The 26,430-nt window shown below is 42.6% G+C and overlaps 1 protein-coding gene across 3 annotated transcripts; it reads right to left on the bottom strand.

The window, feature by feature from the left end:
- Positions 1 to 1,524: 1,524 nt before the first annotated feature.
- On the bottom strand, positions 1,525 to 25,413 carry LOC132347478 (urea transporter 1). 3 transcript variants are annotated; one of them, XM_059894019.1, is made up of 9 exons: positions 25,339 to 25,413; positions 19,372 to 19,528; positions 18,620 to 18,809; positions 15,935 to 16,063; positions 13,958 to 14,150; positions 10,884 to 11,031; positions 10,544 to 10,678; positions 5,795 to 5,844; positions 1,525 to 3,921 (listed from the first exon to the last, which is right to left on the bottom strand). In XM_059894019.1, the coding sequence occupies exons 2-9, from the start codon at positions 19,505 to 19,507 to the stop codon at positions 3,748 to 3,750; spliced, it is 1,155 nt and encodes a 384-aa protein (XP_059750002.1). In that variant the 5' UTR covers positions 19,508 to 19,528; positions 25,339 to 25,413; the 3' UTR covers positions 1,525 to 3,747. The 3 variants fall into 3 exon arrangements, with proteins under 3 accessions (XP_059750002.1, XP_059750001.1, XP_059750003.1); XM_059894018.1 differs by lacking the exon at positions 25,339 to 25,413 and adding an exon at positions 24,618 to 24,840; XM_059894020.1 differs by lacking the exons at positions 18,620 to 18,809; positions 25,339 to 25,413 and having other exon boundaries at positions 19,372 to 19,449.
- Between the last annotated feature and the right edge of the window lie 1,017 nt (positions 25,414 to 26,430).

The raw sequence follows: 26,430 nt of genomic DNA, 5'->3' as shown, positions 1-26,430 counted from the left end.
ACACAGGAAGCCAGAGAGCTTGTGCATACAGGATTATATAAGAGGCATTTGCTGCTTGATTAAATGATCGTTAACTAAACCATGATACCCCAGTGCATCCTTTTCCACCACAGGGATCTCCCTTGACACCTGTTCTTGGACCACCACCCCCTGTGCTGAAGACCCCTGCGTATGTTTGCCTCCAAATCATAAGTTTCAGTGGTTGACCTGTTACTGCATCAGATGTAAGCTTGCTTCAGCTATGTTAACACCTACCTGGTTAATACTTAATAAGGTTAAGGTCAGATCTGGAAGTATTCTTTTCTTTTAGATGACTTTGCATATGTCTGCTCTGACCTATTATATGTATTTCATAGTTCAATTTTAAGAGCTGTGAAAGCAGACTATTATAGGACTTATATTCACTTCTTTAAGAGTCTTTCATTCACTATATTTGTTTAGATTCCTTCAAGATCTGCATTGCTGATTTTTTTAGCAAACGGAACTCTGTAGCTGTGAATCTACAAGCCTTCTAATGGTCTGGGGGGTTGTCAATGCACGTTCAAGAAGGATATTTAACTCTAAAGATAAAAGCTTTTTGGAAGGAAGTTGTTAGATAAGGGGGAGGCTGAACACAGTCACATATATAAAACCTCGTTCTATATTTAACAAGCTTGAAAATATTCTTGCAAACTTGTTTGTAAGAAGCCCCCTTGGAAATTCCTGATCTCCTGGGGCTTAACCTTCCAATCTCAACATATTCCACAGTAATCAAGTGTCTGGGTAGCAAGAAAATTGGCACCTGTAACTCAGAAAGGTATATAGTGTCTGGAGTCTTTAACAAAAGAGCTTCAAAACCTTCTCTCTGTTTTCTACTTCATACCAAAGGAGGCAGATCGCTCTTGTAAAATTTATTATCTTGAAACGATAGGTGGGAGTGCTTTTGTTTTGACAGAGAGCACTCCAAGGGGCCAAGTCATTGTGGCCTCCTTTTGTTTCCTGTTTGGGCAGCTTTTTGAAACTGGTTGGACTAACTTTCCATTTTTAGTGTGTTTTCTTTCAAATATGCTAACCATGGGTGAAAGGAGGCAGAGACAAGCACTGGCCTTCATCCTCGGGGGGTGACATTCTGAACAGTAGTTTGTCCTAGAACACTGACCCCTGAGGCAGGTCACGGCCCAGGTTCAGTCCTGATGGGTACCCACGGCCTGTCTGGGAATGCATGGAAGCTGGCTCTCAGGATATTCTTCTCCAAGTGTTAGGAGAGTGCCCTGAACATCTGTAACTGTCCTCAGTAATGCATTTTAATTCCTGAGTGAGGAGATCAATGGACAGTTGAGGGGATAACCAAGGGGATGGGCTCATAAATCTGAAATTGAACAGGGTTTTCTCAGCTATGCATCTGGTGTGACTACGAAGTATAAGAAAGGAATAAGGATTCTAGTACATTGAAATATAAGCAATACATACCTATGCATGTGATTGTTAATGTACACAATGGCTATAAAAGGCATATATGATTTCTAAACAAAATTTACACAAAACTGAGCTGTGCATATAATTTATTCATATTCTTACATAGAAATTTGTCATACAGGCAATAGAAAAGAATACAAGCGCTCCGTAGGAAAATCAATAAAATATTCACTAAAATTATTAGGATAATACTTAGCAACAAAAATAGCTTGAGAAAATGAATACTATTTAACTTAGACAATGTACAGGGTTTTAAAATGTTCCTATTTACAAGTTTGTGTGAGCACATGGGAAAAGGGCGTGTGGTCAGCCCGCTAGGGTTTCCCTGTGAACACGGACTTGGAGACACTGAGAGGCTCATGCCCCAGGGTCTCCAGTCCTGGTGATCTTTGGTCTGCTTGCATTTTTGTCCCCCCCTCCCGACTCTTATTTTACAAATTCCCTAACAAGGGAGATTTCAGTTCCAACACTGAAAATTTAGTTTTTCCACAGGAATATACATGACTCTATGACAGCTGCAAAGTCATGGTTTCAAAGGCTCTGGTCACAGGGTTTTTAAATTGGAACAGTGTTTCCCTGAGAAAATGAAGAAGTGAACTTTTCCCTACAATATTTGTAGGTTTACTTCCCTTCTTCTGTTTGTTCATTCAGCAAACTGTATAGTTTGCACTGAGTACGTCAAACCCAAAGAGGAAAACACCTTTAGGATTCCAGTGTCACTTTCCAATTCTCCAAAATTCCGGAGCTTCCCACTGCCATCTTCAGCATGTTTGGTTATAGAATCTTTATAGGACTGATAACTTACAAACAAAGCAAAACAGGAGACTCCTTTACCTGATTTTCTCTTTTTTAAAAAAATAAATTTATTTATTTTATTTTTATTTATTTTTGGCTGCTTTGGGTCTTTCTTGCTGCACGCGGGCTTTCTCTAGTTGCGGTCAGCGGGGGCTACTCTTCATTTTAGTGCGTGGGCTTATTGCGGTGGTTTCTCTTGTTGTGGAGCAGGGGCTCTAGGTGTGCAGGCTTTAGTAGTTGTGGCACATGGGCTCAGTAGTTATGGCGCACAGGCTTAGTTGCTCTGCGGCATGTGGGATCTTCCCGGGCCAAGGCTTGAACCCCTGTCCCCTGCATTGGCAGGTGGATTCTTAACCACTGTGCCACCAGGGAAGCCCCCTACCTGTATTTCTTTTTGATGGTTCAAATACCATTGGTTTCTGAGTGAGAATATTGTAAGTGTGCAGAAAATAGTGATTGTTTTTAAAAGTAAGAATTAAACAACTTCTGAACACCCAGAAGCAATCTGGCATTAACTTTCAGTCTTTATAATATATGACATCCTTAAATGAATTGAAAATGTGACTTTAAAGGGCCCTTGGATGTTGATGATTTGGTATTCGATTCTCTGCTTTTGTGGCATTTACAAAATCAGTTTAGGCAGATTAAAGTAAAAATAGCTATGCTGAGTATTTTAGAAAAATGTAACTTTTCTTTTTAATACCTAGGAACTGGTAAAGCCAGGAACTTCTCTTATTTTACCTCATTGAAAATAAATCTATTCTCCTAAAAAAAGGATAATAAACTACCTAAAAAATCCTTTGCAATATCCAAGAAAAGTGACAATACAGAATAATTTTGAAGGATGGGATCCCATTCTCCCTCCTGCAGCTCTGCCAGCCTGAAACAAACCGACCATCTCCTGTAAGAGAATGTCACAGGCATGGGACAGCATGGAGGCGGTTCTGCTGAGGAGCTGGGGAAAGAGCTCAGTGATGGGCCCTGCGATGTTGACCACAGCTGTAATGTGTAACTTGCATTGATTTTAAATAAGCCAAATGGCTTATCTGAGAATTCTGGGTTGACTTTGATTTTGTGACTCTGAATTCCATTCACTTAAGGCTTAGTTGGTTTATAGAGATTAATTTTTTAATACTGTTAACATCATGTACAACCAAACACCAAGAATATCAATAAATATCAATAATTAGCCTTGGTCTTACTTCCTCTTTCTGGTGGACCATTCTGACTTTATAAATACAGTACAGTCTCAGTGCCAATGCCCCACTGGGGTTTAAAATTCCATAGCCAGAGCACATCACCTTGATGTGTCTTGTCACTTGTTTGGGCATGTTTTGGAGTCTGAAAGAAAAATACAAAATGAGCAAAAGAACAGATCACCGATGGCTTAGTATAAAATTTGTTACTAGTAAAAACAACAGTTTTGAGACCCTCGAAGTCAACTGGGGCAGTTAGTCAGAAATGACTTGTGACCATGGCTGTGGATGGGGGTTGCATTCACAAAGGGCTTTCAACCATCCTTTTCTTGGCTTGTAGGTAGAAGATGCGGTTTTCTTCAGGATAAGTGACTTTACTGAGGGGCATCTTATAGATGTTGGGGTTTTTCGTGGTCAGCAGGAGGAACAGTAGTGTCGCCAAACAGAAGGGCCAGGTACAAGATGGCAATCCAACCTGGAGCAAAAGAGACAAGTCACATGTTCCTTTGAGATCCTGTCGGAGGATCTCAGAGGAACCACGCTTCACTCCACTGTCATTCAGCTCAGGGGATGACTCGCTGGGGGCACTGCTCTGGACTCTGCTTGTCCCTGTGGAGACTGAGTCTAAGATCTCAGGGCATTCTGCAGCTGAAATGTCAGCATGCATTCCTTAGGGTTTATGTATGTCTTTTCCTCCCTCTCATACAGCCAGACTTCCTACACCGGAAGTGCAAACATGACACCTTGCTCCCAGAGATGACACTTCGCCAACCACCAATGGCTCCTGACCACTCATCAGGTCCACAAAGCCATTTTTTGATTAGTTCAGTCTTCTCTCCCCTTGACCTCTACCCAGACTAGGTCTTGGACTCTACTTGCTTTACTTCTTTTTGTTCCATCTCTCAAAAAGACTGTAAGCTCCTTGATGGTAGCTCTTCCTTCTGTGCGTCCATGGCAACTCACGCAATTCTGAGCACACACCATGTACTTGGTTAGGTTTGGCCCTATACGTGGACCCCCAGAGTGTGATGGTACACAAACCTGACTTCACATCAATCATCTGGAAGAGTTTAAAAAAACACAGATGCCTAGGCATCATACAAGATCTACGCTACCAGAAATGCCAAGGGACAGGGCCTGAGGATCTGCATTTTTCAAAATCTCCCTAGCTGACTCTATTTTGCAGCCTGCCCAATTCTGGCCCACAGGCCAAGGTCTGTGAACCTTTGTTGGGATGTGAAGGGCCCCACAAGCTCTAAGGCATCCCATCATGCCTGTAACAGGGCTTTGACATTCCACCATAAAGATACTGTGTCTCCAGAAGGACCCCCCCAGGTAAGCTCTCGAAGCTGCTGTTGAGAGGGCTACATGCTGTCCTAACCCAGTGGCAGCCATGACCACATCTACATGGATAAAGTTATCATGAACCGGCCCTGCATCACCTGCAGTGGTTGGTGAGCAAGAGCACTGAGAGGTGGGGGACCCCAGAATACTCTGGGGATACTGGGCTCCTAAGGGGAGGGGAAGGACAATGTCAAAGGAAGGAGAGAGTAGCAGGAAGCTCTTAATGGGCAACCATTTTGGCTACTAAATAATTCAGCCAGGGACTTCTCTGGTGGCACAGTGGTTAAGAATCCGTCTGCCAATGCAGGGGACACAGGTTTGAGTCCTGGTCCGGGAAGATCCCACATGCTGTGGAGCAACTAAGCCCGTGCACCATAACTATTGAGCCTGTGCTCTAGAGCCCAAGAGCCACAACTACTGAGCCCACATGCCACAACTACTGAAGCCCGCACACAGCAACTCAATGCAGCCAAAAATAAATAAATAAATAAATTTATTAAAAAAAAAAATTCAGCCAGGACATGGGTCTAAAAAAGTCTTACTGATGACTGACTGGGGATTAAAAGAAGATAAGGGGTATGAAAAACTGTTGGCTTAATTAAAAAAAAAATCTGGGTCTTTAACCAATTATTCTTTTCCTCCCTTTTCTGATTTATCAACTAATACATAGTCCCGGTTTTCTGTTTAAGTGAAAGATATTCTAAAGTCAACTTCTTGACAGAGTTAAAGTATGAACTTGATAATATATTATACACCCTAAGTTTCACTTTTTAAAATCAAACAATCTGATATTTTTAGCAAGCCTGGTGATTGTAGTTTGGACTAAGGTTTACTGTGTTGCTGGAGGGTAAGTGAGGACAGGTGCGTCTGGCAGATGGACTGTAGTGGCTATCTGTCATGGATCCTGCCCCGGGATGCCACCGAGGTGGACTTCAGGAGGGCTTCCATATCATTGAAAACTGATTGATCACACTGATGAGAAAATGAGATTAAAGCAAACTCACCACAGCCATCAGGTTGGACATGCTGGCTCCAACATAGGCAGTGAACAGGGCTACAAAAAAAAAAAAAAAAAGGAAAGAAGAATGCTTGGTAGGTGCACTTTTCATTACAGGAAAGACTGCCTTTAGGTATAAATCCCTGGAATGTAAACTTGTGCGTTTCACCAGCGAGCCGAGTATCCTGGTTACAAGTATGAGCTTAGAGCCAGCGGCTCTGGGTTCAAATTCCCAGCATCCACCCCGTAGGAGCTTGATGCCTCCTCTCGAAGTCCCCATTTCCTCACCTGTACAAGGAGGTAATAGGAATCTCTCTCTCACGGGTTGGTGTGAGTGTGAAGAAGATAATGCTTGGGCTTAGCACACAGTAAGTACTCAATAAAGGTAGCTTTTCTGTGGTACTATTTTGTTGTTATTATTAATAATACTTAAGGAAAAGGCCTTCCATGGTAAATAAACTTCCCCATTATTTTATCCAAGAATAATAATTAAAATTAAGCTTATGAATGTTCCTTGAGACAGCATACAATCTCATGGCATCTGGGATTCTCAGATCAATGGTTAGAATTCACAGTTCCAAAAAATTATGGTATATATATATATATGTATATATATATGTAGTAACTCAGAAATTGGCAGAAACTGAACACAGACCTGGGATTCCTCCACATAATACCATTTTCCCAAATACCATTAAGGTTGGCATACAGGTCAATTAATTAACATCCTGTTTTTATTTACTTTAAGCACAATTAGAGTAGGTAATTTGAGTTATATGTATGACTTTCCATGTAAAACAACAAAAACCAAGATCTCAACTAGCTAACTCAATTCCTGGCCCCAAGGGGGCTCACGGAAGCCCTTAGGTTTCACAGAGGCGGCCTGAAGATTAACCTTCTTATAATGGCCACATGGTCACTTGGGCCAGCAACACTCAGTGTTAGAGACACTCATCATCTGGTCCTCAAGTCCATCGAGAAGTCACATCTGCTACTCTGGGGAGTTGGGCAGCGGTGGCAGGAGGGACCTTGTGATCCTCCTTTACTTTACTATAGACTTCCATCCTTTTACCGATATTTTATATTTTTATCCTGATATTTTTTGTTCAACAGTATACCTAATTCTTTCACATCTGAATTGTCTCATGCTAATGGGAAAGGCTCATCTTTGGAAATGATCTGGGCTTCAAATCCCAGTTCTGCAATTTTGTTTGTTGTGCAACAAATCACTGAACTAGGAATCTAGTTTCATCATCTGTAAAAAGGCAACTTGAAGAGTTTTTTTACAGGGAGGTAATGAATCTCAAATGAAATCATATATTTTCACAAACAGCAGCTATAAACTCATCTCTGTCACCATGGGTTGGAAGTACTGCTCTGAGCAGAAGGGTTGGAAGATTTTCTTTGCTTGGCTTTGATAATTTCATTCTTTTCCCCCCATTTAGTTCATTCATTCATTCACTCATTCAAGAAATATTCACTGGCCATTGGCTAAGTACAGGGGACACTCTGTCTCTTCTCTCCTGAGTGCCAGCTTTTCTATGACACTCCCTTGTGCACATGAGACCTTATTGACATTTCTCTTCTAGAAGTGCAATAGCTTAATACCTATTAACGCACTTTTGGTGCTCGAGTCTCATATTGTAATGCTCTTTCAATTCCCTGTTGCTTTTCTTTCTATAGTAAGAGTATCAGATTATCTAACAGTTGCTGCCCATCACTTAGGACTAGCTGGGTTGGGCTGGGAAAGCCTTACATTAGAGGTGAAGTTCTGTACACCATGGTTTGGAGGTGATGACCCTGACAGCATTCTGAGTAGCTGAGGGAGAGAAAAGGCCCTTGAGTGTGGAAGGGAGGACTGGATCCTAGTTCTTCATAGACAACGTCCCTCCCCACAGACCACCATGTGTGAGTCCTACTATGATACCCCAACCTGTAAGAAGAGATACAGAATGTGTTTACAGTTTGCACTGATAAAATAACAAAATTGAGGAGTTCCCTGGCCATGCAGTTTCTGGCTTAGGGGCACAGGGAAGGCAGCTTTACCAGGCTCTATCAGTGATTCCCAAGTCCTCTTTCTGATAAAGCCATAGGAGCTAATAAAAGAGCACCTCTGTGATAAATGTCTGCTATTTATTTACCTTGGCTGACAAGGTTGATCTTTTGTTTGGCAGTATCGGGGTGATATGGGCAAGCATAAACTTGCTGTGTGATTTTACAGTGAGATTTGCTTTATAAGAGGGACTAGAGGTCTGTCTCAAAACTTTATGTTCAAAGATGAAAAAGACTGATAGTGCCCAGTGTGGATGAAACAGGCACTCTCATATACTGTCAGTGGCAGGGGAAATTGGTACGGCCTTTGTGGGGTGCATTTGGCATCTATTGAAATTAAAATAGGCAGAGCTGGGATTTGGGCACCAGGGAGGGTCTGGGCTCTTAACTAACTCAATATACTGACTTAACCAGTATGCTCTACTAATAATGAAAATCTGATCTATCCAAAGGAAGGGAGATGTGATAGGCAGAATAATGGCCCCCAAAGACGTCCATGTCCTGATTCCCAGAACTTGTGAATATGTCACCTTACATGGCAAAAGGGACTTTGCAGTTGTGATTAAGTTAAAGATCTTGAGATGGAGGATTATCCTGGATTAGCCAGGTTGACCCAATGTGATCACAGGGTCCTTATAAGAAGGAGGCAAGAAAGTTCTGTCTAAGGAGTAGGATGGAGTATTTTCATTTTTTGCTTTATACTCTTCTGTATTGATTGAATTTTTGTTTGTTTTGTTTGGTACAATAGGCCTGTACAACTATAGAAGTATAGAAAGAAAATAATGGTGATATCACAGCTTTGGGAAACACACATCTGTAAACATCTTTGGCTTTTCCTTTCCCATAGTCTGTGAAGACCTTCACAGACCTTATCAACAACTCCTGTGACCAAGACAGTTTCTGCTTATCTTTAAGGATGTGCTCAGACTGTCCCTGTGCTGGCCCAGACCATGCTTTCTACCAACTAGAATTCCTCCTCTTACTTTTTAGGACTTACAGAAAAGCCACCCTTTCTAGGAGGTGCTTTTTGGTGATTCTGAACTATAATGTTCCCCCAGGGACGCACTCTGCACTGTAGGTGTTTCCTGGCTCTGCATCTTGTGGTCTCCGTGGGCTTCTCTCTCTTACTCACCTGGCTTCTGTTCTCTGTACAGAAAACCGCCTGGGATCTAAAGCTTCTGAACCTCTAGCTCTTCCTAGTACTGTCTGGGTTGTACCATCAGTGTTTAATACGTATTTGCTGCTACTGCCAATACAGAAAGAATAAAGGTTTGAAACCTCAAACCAACCTCAGAATAAAGAGTCTAACCCAGGTGAGCTCAGGAGGCCACATAATCTGTTTCCACCCTTCTCCTTTGCCCTAAGCTTTAAACAAGTATGGGAAAATGAGCAAAAATTTTGACAGGACTATTAGGTGAAATAGTTATGTAACTATAAAGAAACTGACAAAATGACATGTGAATGGCAACACTACAGCAACCTGAGTTTTGTTAATCTTCCTACAGCATTAGACAATCAAAATTGGATTAGGCCTTAGAAATCCTTGGTTCCATCCCATGTCCTGTCCAATGCAGGAACTCACTCTAAATCCTGCCTGACATGTAGCCCATCACTTTAATAATGGCTGGATTGATTAATCTGGTGATAAAATGACTCTAGACAAATATTTCCATGAGATTACAAAAGTTTCTGCATGTTCCAATATCCCTCCACCCCTCTGTCCCCAAGGAAGTGTCATTTCCTTCATTCTAGCACATTATCTTACACACTTTTATTTGTGTTGAATTAGGGATGCCAGAAGCTATAAGTGAATAAGCTCCCCTTCCAATGGCCAGAGAAATCCATGGTAGCTTTTCAAATCCAAAGCACTTGAGGTCTGTTTTCACCTAAGTGCCTGAATGGTACTAAAGGGAAGGAGAGTAGTGTAGTGGGCGTAACTCTGGAAGTTGTTAGCAAATGTGGATTCTGGACTTACATTTACCCCTAATGGATGCCTTTCAGTGTGTCACTTTCTCTCTCTGCCCTTATGTAGAACCCCAACAGTAAAATGAGAACAATGGAGTGGAGATCTCCAGAACCCTTTCTAGCTCCCATAGGCTGAGTCTGGCTAGAAAAGAGAGGTTAGAAAGGATTAATATAGTAGTTCTCAAAATGTGGTCCCCAGAGCTACAGCATCAGCACCACCCGGCACCTTGTTAAAAATGCAAACTCCTTCCCCTACTTCTAACAATGAGTCAGGGACTGGGGGTGAAACCCAGCAATCTGGGTTTTAACAAGGCTTCCAGGTGATTCTGATGTTTACTTCATTTTGAGAACAGCCGGATTAAGGTGATTCTCTAAGGGCCCATTAATACCGCCTGATTCACCAGGAGAACCAACTCTATACTTATCTTGTTTCCTTTTAGTTTCTTGGGTCAAACAATTAGTATGAAGAACATAGGGCAAGTCAAGTTTCTATCCCCCAACATACACATATTGTAAAATGGTTCTCTCGTCTTCAAAATGAGTAACGAGGTGGACAGAGCAGACCCAAATCCTCCCAGAGAGCGGATGCCAGTTGCCCTGGTCCCATCCTCAGCAGATAGCAGGGGGCTCAAACTAGAACTCCTGCTCTAGTTTCTCACACAGTCCTTACTGACTGTTTGTCCTTGATGTTGATCCCATAATCATAAGCAACCATTCCCCAGATGCACAGGATACTCACCGCAGGCAAGAGCCAGGAGGTGGGTTTGCCAGGTGAGTGCCATGAACATTCCTCCAATTGCAATGCAGGTTAGAGAGCTGTTGAAACCCCAGAGTCCAACGTAGATGTTCTCAAATGGAGCTGAAAGACTGAGACCTATTAGGCAAGACAGGAGGAGTCAGAACTTCGGACTAAATGCAGGATGCTCTGGAAGGAGTCTGGGGGTGGGGAAGTCATCTGAGAACTCCCACTGGTCCCTTGGAAGCAGACCTTCAAGAAAGGTCTGGGGTATAGAAGATGCCTGAGACAATGGATGGAGCAGAGGAGGTGCTCAGTATCTGGTAACAAGTCTTACACTCACCTGCTGCCATCCCCAGTAACGACCCGACCGCAGCATGTAGGCACATGAGTGGGGAGGAGAGGAGGATGGCGCCTAGGAAGATGCCCCCTGTCCACGGATTATCACAGCCATATATCTGGCCAACACCCACGGGCAGGGACTTCAGTAACTGCAGAAACAATTTAGAAAATGCGGTCGTTAAAACTACTGTACAGAAACTCATAGGGCACCCACAAACACAATGCGATGTCATTTTAGATTTAGCATATCTTATCTTTCAAGATCAGTGCTACTAATTTTTAAAATTCTCTCTCTTTCCACGGAAGAATCTCAGTCATTCTTCTGCTTTATCCCCAGAGATACACCAGCCCTTCCCTGCTGCGTGCTGAGCATGCCTTTCCCAGACCCTTCACTCTCTGGCTCTACTGCTTGCACAGACACCTGGCTTTGGTCACTGATAAGCTCCCAGTGCTGTGTCACTGCTCCTCACTGATCCTGTGACGATCGCCATGCCTCCCAGTGAGGGTGGCAGGGACCACAGCTTACACTTCTATTGCTTTCAACTCTCCATCAGTTCTGAGGCCAATAAATCAATGCATCTCTATGGTCAATAGAAGTATTATTACTCCCACGTAATTTAGTTATTAGTGCTAAGGCCAGAGACCCAAAGTCGGGTTATCTTATCCACAACTCAGAAGCAATTATTGGCAGGTTCATGAGTCAGGACCATATTTACACTTCTGTTGTTAATGAGAACATGTATTAGTTAATTAATTTTACTTTACTTTTTGTTTTTTAAAATTTATATTTATTTATTTACTTTTTATGTTTTTTTGTTTTAATTTTTATTAGTTTTTATCAAAATTTTTTTAAATTAAAAATTCTTTTTATTTTTCATTATATATACATTTTTAGAGAGCTTGTATTAATTTAAACCGAGATATCCTTAGCTTATTCCAGTTATCAACAACTGCCAGTCCTCAGAACACAAAAATACATGTAAATATCACAGTTCTAGCTTTCTGGCTGAGTTCTGAATTAAGGTAATGTGTTCACAGAGTGGCAGTTCTTAGGAACAAGGTACAGGGTTTGATTCAAGCTAACAAATGATAATTCCTTATAACAACACTTCTGGTAGGGCTAGGATAGGCATAATTAGTTGTGTTAGTTCTGTTTTGACCAAGGCTATCAGTGAAAGGGGCCCTCCTTACCTCCCATCTCACTCCTTCCACCTTTTGGCAAGGACCTTTGGGAGGCAGTGACTCTGATGCAGGGAGGCCAGCTTTGGCACAAGGAAGTGTCCGCTCCTTCCATGAATTAGGCTGGATCCAGTGCTGGTTTCTGATGCTAGTCTGGTCCTTGCTCAGGGCACAGGATCATACTGTGAGTTTGATTCTAACCTAAGATGGGCCTAAATTCTTCCAGCCCATGCTGGATCTTCACGTCTACACAGGATCATTTCCTGTTTCTTCTAGATCAGGGAACTTGACACAGGCAAAGACCGTCTGGTCTTTTATCGCAGAACTGGACAGCAGAACTATCCCTCAGGTAGCCAGGGAAACGGGGAGTTGATGAGATGGGAAATAAGTATGCTGATGTTGGAGAGGTAGTTCAGAGTGAGGAGAAGGACAAGACCCCCCTTCCCCATGTCAGCACTGTCCACTAGCAGTTTCCGTGGTGATGGAATATTCTGTATCTGTGCTGTCCAATACGTGCAGTTATTGAGCACCTGAAATGTGGTTAGTGAGGCTAAAGAACTAAATTTAAAATTTTATTTAATGTTAATTAACTTTACATTTAAATTAAAATAGCTACTGTATTAGATAGGGCAGTTTTAGTTAGTTTAACTAATGCTATTTTCTCATGGGCAGTTTTGATAAATTTTTTATTTTCCTTCTGAATTATTTCCATATGCTCCCATTCATTTTCTGGGCAAGAAGCTAAAGAAAAGGCTACTTGAACTCCTCACATGTTTTGACTGCTCAGCAAAGAGGACAGCAAAAGGTATTTTATAACCTGATAGCGGAAAAACCAGTCTTTTGCACCCTAAAAAAGGTAAGGTTGGTTTTCTTCTGATTTCAAGTGTTTTCTTTTTCTTTTTTTAAATAATCAAGAAACCTTAAACAGATTTATTAAATAAACAGCAATACAAAGAGCTGGAATTTGATTTGTGCTAACCAGGCTTTTAAAAATAGTGCTCTCTCTATGCACAACTGTAATGAAATACACAGCATACATCCTAGGATAGTGGTTCTCAAACTCTGGCCCACGTCACTATTATTTGGGGAGCTTGTTAATACAGGCTCCTAGGCTCCACCCCGATGATTATGATTTAGGGAGTCGAGATGGAGCTTGCATTAGTATTTAAAAAACAGTGATTCTTATGCCTCCGAAGCCTGAGAAATCTGAATTACTGTACGTATTCTGTGAGATCCACCATAAGAAAAAGCAGAATAGAGAGGTTCTGCAACAGGATCTAACAGTAAACAGCCAGTTCTTTTGATTGGAGGAGGCAGGTCAGGGAGGACTTAACACGAGGCTGGAGGCCCCTGCCTCAAGGGCTGGTCTCCATCATACCCCACAAATAAGGGTCAAGTTTGAAATAGAGTGTCTGAATTTCAGGGGAGGTATACTCTGGAATTAGCACTGCAGATTTTAAGAAAAGAGGAGGAAAAGTTAGCTTTGACCAAGTAGTCATTTAAAAAATCCCTTAGAGCCCAAAGCTTTGGAGTAGAACAAATAAGCATTTAGACGGCAAGAGGAAGGCGGCAAAGGACTTCCTGGTGGTCCAGTGGTTAAGACTCTGCTCTCCCAATGCAGGCGGCCTGGGTTTGATCCCTGGTAAGGGAACTACATGCCACATGTGGCAACGAAGATCCCGCATGTGGCAACTAAGACTTGGAGCAGCCAAATACGTATTAAAAAAAAAAATTCTTTAAAAAGAAAGAGGAAGGTGGCAAGGTCCCCCCAGTGCTGAGTCTCTATAAGGTTCTGATGCCCATGAATAATTAACCAGGAGGACACGGGGTGTCTTCCAGAGCCAGTGGCGGAGGTGGGGTTGGGGGGAGGGGGTGTAAGAAGATAGTGTATCTTACCTGCAGGGCACTGAGGTCAGACCAGGTGACGTTGGGAACTGAGGTTACAGGTGTGAACAATTTGCTTGGGAAAAATGGATTGTAATGTCCCGTGGCAGAAAGATACATTGACAACGCCATGTTGAAGGGCAGAGTGAAGACAGGGAGGTCCCATTTGCAGAACACGGAGTTCAACGCACTTGAGAAAATTGGACTAAAAACAACAACAGAACAGAATGGAAGAATATGCATGTGAAGCCTTCCAAACTCCCAATGCCCTGGAATGGAAGCCAGGTTGACAAACTGAATCTCTATACTATGGAGGGGCTTTGTTTCATTGGCAAATATGTCTCTAAAGTGTTATGTTGCCAAACTTCTCACAGAAAAAAAAAAACACACACAAAAAAAACAAAAAAAAACCCCAAACCCAAACACACCTGGAATAAATCCTGTCATAGAATAATTCTTACATACAGTCAAAAATAAACTCTCAGCTTACTTGGCTTGTGGAAAATTATGCTCTGGGTTTGCTCACAGTGAGTTATAAACCTAGGTTTTAAAAATATTTTTGAACTATTTACGACATCTGAAAAAAATATTGTCTAAACAGTTAAAGCCCCTTCTGTAACCTACTTGATCATATGCACCTCCCTCCCCACCAGAGGCAACCTTGATCTTGAACTTGTATACCATCTCCACGAGTCTTAGTATATTTAGTCTTGAAAAAGAAAAACAATGGTCCCAGGGAGGATGCAGGTGGTGTGGACTGGAGGAAAGAGATCTTAAACTCAGGAGGGCAGAGTTTTAAGTCCTTGAGCAGTTGAACTGTGTGGCCGAGGGCAGGGAGGTACTTTCAGTTCCCTCATCTGTAAACTGGGAGATTGGATTTTATGGTCTCTGGGCCCATTTTGTTCCCTCACTTGTTGATTCAATCAAGGAGCCATCACTTTAAGGTCAGAATCCCAGGTTTCCGGAACTGGGGGAGAGGGTGAATGACCATGTGCAGGTGATGCCTCGTGCCCTTGAGCCTTATCTTCAGAATAGGTGGGAAGTCCCTCCTGAGCAGGTTGGCCATGCCGGCAGGTTCTCCTCCACACATCTGTGCTGCAGCCAGGGTGGGCACACTGTCCATAGTGGGCTGCACATATCATTTGTGTGGATACTAGTATTTTATATTCTGAATATACCATGGTAAGAAGGAAATGTTTGTTTTCAAAAAAGAAAAAAAGGATTTAAGACAGTGTCAATGTAGAAACTAGTTTGAAGGATTTAGGGTTAAAAAAGGAATCGAATTTAGTAAAGAATTATTTTGAAGGGGACAGGGGCAGATGGTAAGGGGAGTTCATACAGGCACAGGGGTTCTCAGTGAGGTCCCTGGATCAGCCACATCAGCATCATCTGGGAAGTTGTTAGAGATGCAGATTCTGAGGCCCTGCCCCAGATGGGCTGAATCAGGAAGCGTGGGGGAGGGAGCAGCAGTCCGTGTTTTAACAGGCCTGGCAGGTGATCCCGATAGTGTGCATGTTTGAGGACCACTGATGTGGGGAGTGGTTCCCAACTTTGGTTGTACTTTAGAACCTCCTGGGAGCCTTCAAAACTCCCAATGCCCTGGAAATACCCCAGACCAATTACATCAGAATCTTGTTGGGGGGTGGTTGTGAGGTGTGTGTGGAGGCCACACGCATCGGTGTGTTTGAATGTTTCCAATAGACATATCCTGAAACTAAATTTAAAAATATATTTTTCTAAAAATTGTGTTATATACCTAACATAAAATTTATGTTTAAATTTAAACCATTTTAACCACTTTAAAGCATTCAGTTTAGCAGCATTAAGTACATTCACATTGTCATACAACTATTACCGCCATCCATTCACAGAACATTTTTCATTTTGCAAAACAGAAACTCTATACTCCCTAAATAATAACTTCCCCCATTGCCTCCTCCCCCTATACATTTTTTCAAAAAGGCATTTCCAAAACCAGGTACAACTTACCAAGTCATGGACATAGCAGATACAGGTAATAACAGCCACCAGAAATAGTTTCCCTTGTCTGAAAAGACAGCCATGAGGATGCCCACCAGGGTGGCATTGTAGCCCTGGAGCCCTGCTGCAATGGCGGACCTGTGGGCAAAAGGCACAGCTTGGACACCTTCCAGGAGGATGTTGGCTGGAGGTGCACATAAATGACACTTGTAACTTCCAGATAATATTTACATTTGAAAATGAGATTATATTTAGGATTTTATTGCAAAGTCTGTAGACGCCAAATACTAATAAAAGCATGAAAAAGTAAAATATACATAGATAAAATGCAAATGTGCACATAGAACAACCCCTATAGAGGTATCATAGCTAAAGATAGAATTCCAGCATCTAGGGGAGGAAAGGGAAATCAGCGATCCAACCTATTCTGCTTCCTTTTACCCTTTCGTTCCAAAAGTTATTATTTCTTTTAAATCATTAGGACCTCTGACTTGAATATAGCTTTGATGTGAAACTGTTTCCTAAGTTTGATTTTCTTGGTGAGAGATGTAAGATTCTTAAAATGTAAATTTACTTCCATGGTGTCTTTGATCTTATAAACACAAATCTTCCAACTTAGCATATATTTTCATCTTCCTGTGCTTCTATTTTGTTGTCTCCAGATACACATTTCCAAGTTATTGCAAAGAAAAACAATTACTTTTACTTGGCAAATTACTCCATTTAATTATGTGCATATTTAGCACCTAATTCTTTCTTGGGTCCTTTTTGCTTCCCAGCATTTAACCTCATTTCTAAATGTTGTCCTGGGTAAGTTTCTACTCCTGGCCAAAATGGTTCCCATTTCATATTTGGGGACAAGAAGCTCCAAGTGAGAAATGGAATGATTTCTATAGAATAAGCCCCAGAGCTGACAAGCCAGGCCCCCCAGGGTTCTGAGAGTTGGCACCTTGAAGGTACCCAGCATTCAAGGATGAAGTCTGTAGGAGTCACGGGTGAAGTGGGTGGGTGAGGTTGAACACAGGGCCTGAGAGGGAGGTGATGTAGCAATGAGTCACGCTACAGGGCAGTACAGGATGGTGTGAAAGCTTCTCCCGGCCTGTTTGTCCCTGGAGCAGGAGGCACCAGTTCAACAGCAGGGTGATATTCATCTGGGCAAGAGTATTAGAGGTGAGACTCCGTGCTCAAAAGCCCTTTGTCTCCATTAAATAATCCTTCAGGATATGTGGCAGGTGATGTGACTTGTATTGGTTTAACCTAGGAAATGATAATTGAGGCCATACCTGATGGCAGCGGAGAGCTATGCAAGGCTTGTCCTCTCAACAACTGACTTTCAGATTTAAGGCTTGAGTTTGATCAACAAAAAATTAACTGCAATGCCTACATGTTGTGGAATGCCATAGTTTCAGCAACAGGAAGATGTGTATTCACTTAAAGCAGAGGATTACCTTTTTAATGTGCCCTTTAGGACTGAGGAGAGTAAAAGAGATCTGAAAACTAGCACATGTAAATATGGCTTGTCTTTTAAACCAGTGGTCCCCAACGTTTTTGGCACCAGGGACCGGATTCATGGAAGGCAATTTTTCCACGGACTGGGTTGGGGGGATGGTTCAGGCGATGGGGAGCGGCAGATGAAGCTTTGCTTGCTAGCCCGCCACCCACCTCCTGCTGTGTGGTCTGGTTCCTAACAGGGGGTGTTGGGGACCCCTGTTTTAAACCATACTTGATAAGGAAAATGGGTCTACTTCTACTGGGGCAAAACAATGAAGAAGATTTGATATGATACAATCCTGGACCACACCTCCAAACTGGACAGACTGTTTCTTGATGTGCATTAGAACAGAATTTGACCTAAGGTACAAAATCACCCTCCATAGAGAACAAGTAGCCTCCTTGGACCTGATGGGAAAGTGGAGCATTTTCTGACTCTCTCCCCGAGAAGCCCCTTAGGCAGTTTACAGTAAGTGTTACAGGAGCTTAGCTGTATAATGACCATCCACTGGGGATGATGCATGGATCCTGGACACCTAGAAGACCAGCAGTCTCCCTGAAGGAACTGGTCAGGCAGGAGCCATCTCCTCCCATGGTAGGAATCAGCTCATCAATTCTTCAGTGGCAGATAGTTTATAAAGTACACGCTATTTTTAGCCTAACACATAGTTCAGAAGACACGCTAACATTACTTAAGTCAGAACTTGCTTACTTGGAATTTATGTCAGTTTGTCTCTCTGGAAGCTGAGCTAATCTTTGCACTGTCCATGAAGAATGAATTTACTAAACTAAGCATGGAAATAAGATATAATGGGATTAGTGGGATTTTTAAGCCACTAAAACTTTTCCTGCACCCATATTCATTTTTTGCGAATAAACAAAATGCTGATGATAAATAATTGATCAATCATTAAAGCAGATCCCTTTGGACCCTACCCTGAGAACTACTTATAGCTTTGTTCTGGTTACCATGTAGTGCCAGGAGGATCTGGCATCATTCAGACTGGCCGCTTATTCAGGTACCACGAATAAGAGGCTATAAATGATTTCCTGACCTCTGACTAAAGGCACATATAAAGCATTCTGTGGAGTAAAGATTGATTCTCCTGGGGAGGGTGGGGCTTTATCACTGTTGCTCACAGTCCCTGGTTGGCTCCTGTGTTCTAAGAAGCAACAAGCGGAGGTTTGGAGGGACGTGCCTACCTGTCCTGACCGAGCAACAGGGCTGTCAGGGTGGAGACCACAGTTCCCACACAGCCACTGAGCGCCCACCAGGGGTTCTGGACCAGGAGTCCCACCAGAATCAGGATTCCGCTGATGGGGTTGCTGACAAACACCACTTGGGATATGCCCCGAAGGACCCAGTCGACGAACTGGAGCCCCTGGGGTTTGTCTGGAAGAGATGAGACGGGCAGAGCTAAGGAAACAACGAGGCAAATGGGGCTCCTTCCCAAGTCCAGGGCCCACCCTAAGCAAAATCCCCTCTCATGAAGGTGAAGCTAATTTTTGATATTCCTTGAAGCTTTTTCTCTGAACCCTTTCCCCTTAGTGACCTTCAGATCCCTGAAAGCAACCAGTTTCTTTCCTCTCAATGCAACTGCTCCTACTAGAACCTCAGTTCCAGAAAACATCGAATGCACTTATTTACCACGCTTAGAGGTTCAGATTCATACGCCAAAGGAATGAATTACCAATAGTAAAATTTCAGTTTTTAAGTACCGAAATTATAAGGAGGAACCAGGTGCCTTCCTCTGATATGAACCGGACTGTGGCCCTGACCACTATCTCCATTAAAAAAAATTTGAAGAAGTTTGCCGGTTAGAAGATAAAAAGTTAAAAAAGGGAGAGGAAAGAGATAGATAGAAGGTAGGGGAGTATAACTAAAGATATGACTAGAAGAACCAGCAAACCATTCCCCCCAAAGCCACTGCTCCAAGGGATGGAAGCGTAAATACCTTTAAGCCAGTTGGCAAATTCTTTCATATCACCAGTTATGTAGCCAAGTGCCTTGGGGAGGCATCTTCTCTTGCGAACTGGTGGACCCTGATTTCCACCCTGGTCCAGTTTAACCACAGTGGGGCTGTCCTCCATGGATAGCTCTTCCTCTGGCTCCTTAAGGAAAGAACAGAGCTCATAAACACCCTAATGCAGAACACTTTGGACTGGCCAGTGTGGGACCTGGTCACAGTAGCCACAGAGGATGAGTTTAAAGGCACTTCATTTGGACCATGACATCCCATGGAACTAAGAAAGCACCATTTTCCTCTTGAAATGTTGTCACGGAGATTATTACCAAGACCCAAACCCCATACTATTTTTGTCATCACTGTTTTCAATGCCACCATGAAAAAAGGTTCTGGTCTTTAATTTCATAAGGTTCAGTTTCTAGCTCAACAAATATTTATTGAGCACATATATCCTACACTCAAAGAGCTCAGTCTAGTGGGAAAGACTGAAAAATAGTTAATTTCAACATAAGGAGTCAGATAATGATATAGAAATAGCTAAGATAAGTACTTAAGCTTCTTGCTGCCAATGAAAGGAGCCAGATGTCAGGTTACAGACCAATCAGCTACTTTCCAAGACAAGCAGCCATTTTAAATTAAATTTTTATTTTACAAAAAAGGGTTTTGTTTTTAAAAGTTTGAAAGAGAAGAAATGTTTACAAAACAGTTTGTGTGTGTTAGCACAGCCTAAGAAAACCGTCTCATACTCACTCTCCAAGTCAAAGATTGCTTGACTATGTCATCACATCAGGCAACTGCCTCAGATATTCTTTATTTTTGGAATTTGTTATTTAAATGTTTAAAGACTGGAAAAATAATAATCCACAAAGGTGTAGAAAATGGGAAAGGTGGAGGCGGACCAAGCTGTTGAAAACCAAAAAATTACAATCTAAGAATTGTATGCTGTAAGAATGTACAGGGCATACAGCATGCCTCGGGGAAATACCAACAGTATAACCGTGACTGGGGCTCACTATGAGACTCTTCACCTCATGATAAGTGTTAATAGGAAAGCACCAGCATCAACAGAATATGGTACCCTGTAGACAAAAATGAAGGTTTTATGGTGCCGATGGTAGATATAAAAGAATACCAATGATGTCATCCCAGAAGCAGGCAAAGGGAGAAAGACCATGGCAAAACTACCTTGAGTTTGCAAGAAAAGCAAGGAGCACAGCCAGGCCAGTGTGAAGTAGGGGAACACCAAAACCATCAGACCCGAGAAGGCACAAGTGTGGAATGTGGAAGCCACAGGCAAGTAAGACATGACCAAGGAAATACCCAAAACTCGTTCAGTTAAACCAGCTCGTCTTCTCTCTGTGGCCAGGCTGTGAATAAGGGGTTCTCGTGGCTATTTTTGGTACCATTGTTGTTCCATTTACCATAGCCAACAAACGGCTATTAACAGATAATAAAAGTTATGGCTTTTTAAATTTTTATTTTTTGCAATTCAGATTTTAGTTTTGGCTTCTATTAATCCCAGTACAGAAATCAACGTAACATTTTTTATTGAGTCACAATTTCACTTCAATTGTATTATTTCATTGCCCAACTAACCCTTCTGCTTTTGAACAATGGCCAACCATTCCACAAAGTAGAAGCTGTTTATGCAATGCATTCTCGACCAAGGTCATTTTGTCTTGGCAAAATAGTGATAGAAACCAGCATTTGTGAGACTTCCAATGAAAATTTGCATTAAGAAATTCTTAAACTGAAAACTGCTGGAGGTCAGGAACCAAAACTAAGTCTATATGGAGCTCAGCTGGCCCCAAAGTTAAACAAGGAAAACTGTTTGAATTATTAAGCAATTGTGAAAAATTGGATTTTATTTCATAAACTAAGTGATGACTATCATTTATTTTTATTTATCTCCCTCTTTAAACATCATAACTGAAAATATTGCTTGGCAAGCCCTTTCCTCAACGACAGTGACCCCATTCGCAAAGCCATGCATCTTATGAGAGGCATCAGGCTCCAGTCCAGGCAATGACAAGAAATTGCCTTGAGTTTCTGTAACTGAGTAGATCTGGCCCTACAGAGGCAGCACTGAATGAAAACATTAAAGTGGACATTTTCCATCAAGTACAGAAACAATTAGGTATATGGGTTATTCCAGGGTGAACAAATTCATGTTCTCAAAATTTCCAGCATTTATTTATTTATTTTAGAGGGTTTTAAATACATCATCCCCTCAGAGATTTTGGAGATACAGATATGAAACCTGATATTCTAACTGGCCAGACATGACTGAGAACCTGACTGGCCAGAGTTCCCTGCCTAGCCACCAGAAGTTGGATAAAGATTGAATCATTTATCTGAATCCACAGCCCAACATATAGAAGACTTGCTGTGCTTTGTCTTTTCAGTATCCACATATTGGGGTAGGTTGTGTGGTTGCCATGTCCTAGAGAGAGGGGTCTTCTCATGAGTTGAGCAGACAGTTGCTGCTGTGGCCGAACCCCCCGGGAACCATTTATTCTGAACTCCTGAATACTCTGGAGCCCTGGGAACCTTGACTAATTGCTCCAGAACTTAGGCGTGAGAATTGGTTATGAGAAACCAGCAACTTAAAGGTTGTGGTTCACCCTAGAATTTTATCATGCTAGACTGTTTACATTTCTTTAGGGAACTTTAAGAATCCACACATCCTAATTGGAAAGGCAATGCAAGGTGATAAAGCAGGAACTTAAACTGATGCTCAAACTTCTCAAATCTAAGTAGGTCATTGAATTTCAACTAAAAAGACAGGACCAGAAAATACAAGGAAGAAACTCTATAAAATAGGAGGAGCATAAGTTAAAAATCCCAGACTACTTTTTCCTAGCTTTTCCATGGTTGTCAAAACTCTGCAGCACAAAGGTCCAGCATCCAACCCCAGATGAGTGTCTTGTGACTTTCTTGACCAAGACCCCTGTGCATCTGGCTCAGCCCAAGCTGCACTGCTCAGCAGAGCATGAGGACCCACTTCCCAGGCTCTGTTCAGAAAAGACACAGCAGAGTCACAGAGACAGAAACTGCACAAAGGTAGCATACTTGTTCTGGTGGCCCATGGGCCAGGGCCAAGCTTAGCCAGGGGAAGCCTCTGTGCGCTGCCTCACCAGATTTTTTTCCAAAAGGGTCCCTCCAAAGAGGACCAGGAGGGGCGTCACCAGTGGCGCCAATCAAAGACCGTCCATTCATCCTTCCTTTCTTTCCATACATGACAAAGGGCAAAAATAGATGAATCAGCAGGATTCGTGCCCTGGCTGTGATGTGAAATGCAAGGTAGAGAGAGGCAGGAGCTCTCCCAGGGAGTTCCTGGGGAGAGGAGACCTTAACAGAGAAGGCCGACTTCTCCATAAGCAAGAGCTCCATCAGCAAAAAGAGACGATGAGCTGACTGCAGACACTGAATGTTCGTTTTACTTCCCTTGAAACAAAAGAAAAAAATGGCAAACCATCCTGCACAGAGACCTATGCATAGATTTTGTTCTGCTGCATTTCTCCACTAACAGGAAGCTGACAGATCTGAAGCCTGTTCCAGAAGGAGGGGTGGGCTTCAGGCTCTGAAACACTTCAGGCAAACTGTTAGGGCTCCATCTTGGGGGTCAAAGCCAATGCCACAATTTCCCTCCACCTTGATCTTTACAAATGTGAGAAGGAGAAGGCCTGGTATGGGTTCTACTTTCTGTGATGAGATGCTAGCCACACTTTGTATGCATAGCAAAAGCCCAGTCTAAGAAACTGCTAAATGGCATTTTTTCCCCCTTGTATCTGAATAGGAACTGTTAAAAATTGGACATCGCCTTGTTTATAATAAACAATTCTTAGTTGAATTCAACAAGTGTGGCAACTTTTTGTTTCCTTTTTTTTTTTTTAAAAAGTTCCATCACATCCAAGGATAGTATTCTTCCTTCAGAGGTCCCAGGAAAGTTATATGTGTGGTATTTCTTTATTTTTTTTCTTCCTCTTTTATTTAATTTTTACTTTCTTCTACTGGCTTGGTTTGAAATCTGAAAATTTACACTCTACTAGAGTGACTCAGAAAAATCCACAACCGTGGAAAATATTACTGACATGTCTTAGGAAAAAACTGTGTATGTGTATGTGTATGTTTATCCATGGTTAAACAATCTGATTAATACCTGACCAGTGGGTTGCATTATGTATATTTTTGTTTGATAAAGAACAACATCCAGAAACCCAACTGTAAGGCACTCATCTTATACACAGTTTAAAAAAAAAGAAAGAATGAATGAAATAAAAAGGAAAGAAAGGGACAGGTAGGACTGTCACATTCCCCTTTCACATTTCCCCACCACCAAAATCACCACGTCTTGGAGAATGACATCCTTGAGCTCAACAATGATATTTCCTTAGCCAAGAGAGAGAGAGAAATAGTTGAGAGAGCATATAATTCGAGGCTTCATTTTATAGAAGAGAAAACTGGGGTCCAGAGTGGGGACCATCCACGTTCACTCAGCAGGGTCCGCCTTAGGGAATAGGTAAGCCCTGGTGGCTCTTCGTCTTCCAGGCTGGAGCCACACACATTGATGCCCCCAAGATTCTATTCAAGTCAACACACAGTGAAGGGGCAGCTTCTGAATGCCGGGATGCAAGGGGTGTTAGGGTTCAGTGACACAGTAGACACAGCCCGTCTTCGTGGCCTCCCTGACATAACCCTGGGGAGGGGGTGTTGAACAGCAGCAAAGAGCTCTGCTACGCCTGGTTTCACCTCATGCCCTTGCCCGAAGCAGTGACTCTTCTGACAAACAAACATCTCACCGTGCCTCAAAGTAAGCCTCACTCTCCTGTATCGCTGACATGTCTACAACAAGGCCTATATGTGCTGAAGTTAACATCCCAAGAATATTCTGGAAGCTGCACCTGATGAGTTTACAGCAGGAGGCAGAAAGCACTTTTCATAACCCAGATCACTAGTACAACAAAGCAGTACTCATCATTCTGAAATATCAAGATTTCAGTTAAACGACATTCCTTGTTTTATTACAGGAAGTACAACTCATTCTATTGTCAGCATACGTTAGAAATTTGTACAATTAGAGAGCCCTGAATGTTGTTAATTTTCTATGCCTCAAGTATCACTTTTAAAAATAATACAAAGTTTTGGTTATAGATATAGAAGAAAGCATATAAACATTCATGCTCTATCATAAATAAGAGAATTTTCAGCATTGACATTTATCTGATACTTACAGTAATCTTTATTTTTGTTAGTTTTTGATTCTAAGCAGTGAGAGGTGCTCAGGTTTCTCTAAAGCTCTAACCAGAAACAAAGAAAATGCTGTCAGCTATCCTGTCTCCTGATTAAAACACTTCTCTCCTCAGAACGCACTCCCCTAGAAGCCTTGAGGTCTGAATTCCACATCAGAAAGGGTAGCTGCAAAGAAGCTGCCAAATTCGTGCCTGTAGTGGGACTGACTCATTCTCCCAATGGGTGTTCCAGTGCCCTCCCTCCAGCATGACAGCACATAAAACCATAGTTGGAAAGGGCCATTCCCAGTACCCACTTTTTTTTTTTTGAGTCGTATTGATACATCTCCAATTTTACTTGTTTCAAAAACACAGCCTGAAACTCCTGTAGAGCATCGGTGAGCTCTAAGTCCTTTAGCACCTCAAGTGGACTCCTTGCTGAAACCCTCTTCCACACAGAACTCCGTGCTGATCCACCCTGCTGTAGAAACCATGAACCAAGACGCTGCTTGCAAGCGTCCAGGAAGAAGCCCGTGGTTTGGGTAAATGGCTTTCTAGTATACCAGAACTCTGTCTTTGCTGCTTTTACTCAGTTCCAATCATCTGAACATATTTCTCCATTAAAAAAAGAAAAGCGAAAAAGAGCAAAAATTAGAGAGGTCTAAGAAGACAACCCCCCGACAAGGAACAGTTAGAAATGAACAGAGATGAGGAGAGTACTCACACTGCAGCTGGCTTCCTGGGCAGAAGGCACTGGCTGATAAAGCCCTGCTGGGCTCTATTAAAAGGGAGGTGCTTAGGAGGAGGGTGCTGGGGGAGGCACCCAGCACTTTGATACTCAGAACCCACTCTGCATATCTGTGCTTTTTTTCTCCTCCCACTTCAGGCACCAGGGCCAAAGTACTGCCGAGCAACTGGCCCCCTGTCCTGTGCCTTCTGTCTGTCTGTCTCTGTTCTTGATTGGGTGCCAGCAGCTTTGCCATCGTTTCTGCGGGTTCCCAGGTCTTTGTCCAGCAGCAATCCTGCTCAAGCTCATTGTTGTCTTCCCCGTGCTGTTTCCTCTAGCGCCTACCCTCACCCTGAGATATTCTGGGGAAGATTTGTAACTGAAAAGGATCAACGAATGTCAAACTAAAAACCGAGAGACACGTTGCTACACAGTAGACTCTGGAGCTAAGTATCGGCTCCCAGGGTGGAACGTTCTCTCAGACTTGATGTGGCTTCTGCACAGGTGTAGGAATCCAGCAAAGCTCTGCAGGGTGTGGTGCGAGCGTGGGGGAGAACCGGGGTCCATGAGTTGTTTTCTGGAAACCAACCTGCCCTTGTCTCCAGTGAGGAGGAAAACAAAAATATAAATGTTTCCCTGGAATTGTCCCCCTTTCCAGGTGAGAATCCCAGGACAAACTGCTGCCTTTAAAAGTCAGGAGGCAAACACTCCATAGCAGAGGAATCTAAAATTCAAGTGAGAAATCCCTTTCTTCCCCATTTTTCTTAAATTTCATTTTTGTGGCTTGTTCTGTGATGGCAGAAATCACGTGTACTCTGGTTCACTTCTATGAGCACAGAATTTTAAAAAACAATAAAACACACAGAAAGCTGTGCAGGTGTCAGCGGGGCCTCCCGCCCACCTGGATGAGCTGATAGTCCTCATCAGGGAGGCGGCCAGCAACTCTCTGGCTCCACCCCCTGGACACCAGCCAAACCACAGGGCTCCATGTCGGGGGGATTCCCTCCCTCCAAGTGTCCCCTGCGGCTCAGGGTATGTGTGTCTGGGGCCTGGGAGGGAGACCATAGGTCCAGGTTTATGACCAGAATT

The sequence above is a fragment of the Balaenoptera ricei genome, chromosome 14 (assembly GCF_028023285.1).
Source record: "Balaenoptera ricei isolate mBalRic1 chromosome 14, mBalRic1.hap2, whole genome shotgun sequence".
In the NCBI taxonomy this organism is placed as follows: domain Eukaryota; kingdom Metazoa; phylum Chordata; class Mammalia; order Artiodactyla; family Balaenopteridae; genus Balaenoptera; species Balaenoptera ricei.
The sequence above is the reverse complement of the archived record's forward strand: the minus strand, read 5'-3'. Positions and strand labels throughout refer to the sequence as shown.

Coding starts and splice junctions, on each gene's coding strand:
- LOC132347478 (XM_059894019.1), bottom strand. CDS start 19,507: ATGGAGGACAGCCCCACTGTGGTTAAACTGGACCAGGGTGGAAATCAG. Junction 16,064..18,619: donor CTGTTGCTCGGTCAGGACAG/GTAGGCACGTCC, acceptor TTTTGCCCACAG/GTCCGCCATTGCAGCAGGGC. Junction 14,151..15,934: donor TCTGCTATGTCCATGACTTG/GTAAGTTGTACC, acceptor TGTTGTTTTTAG/TCCAATTTTCTCAAGTGCGT.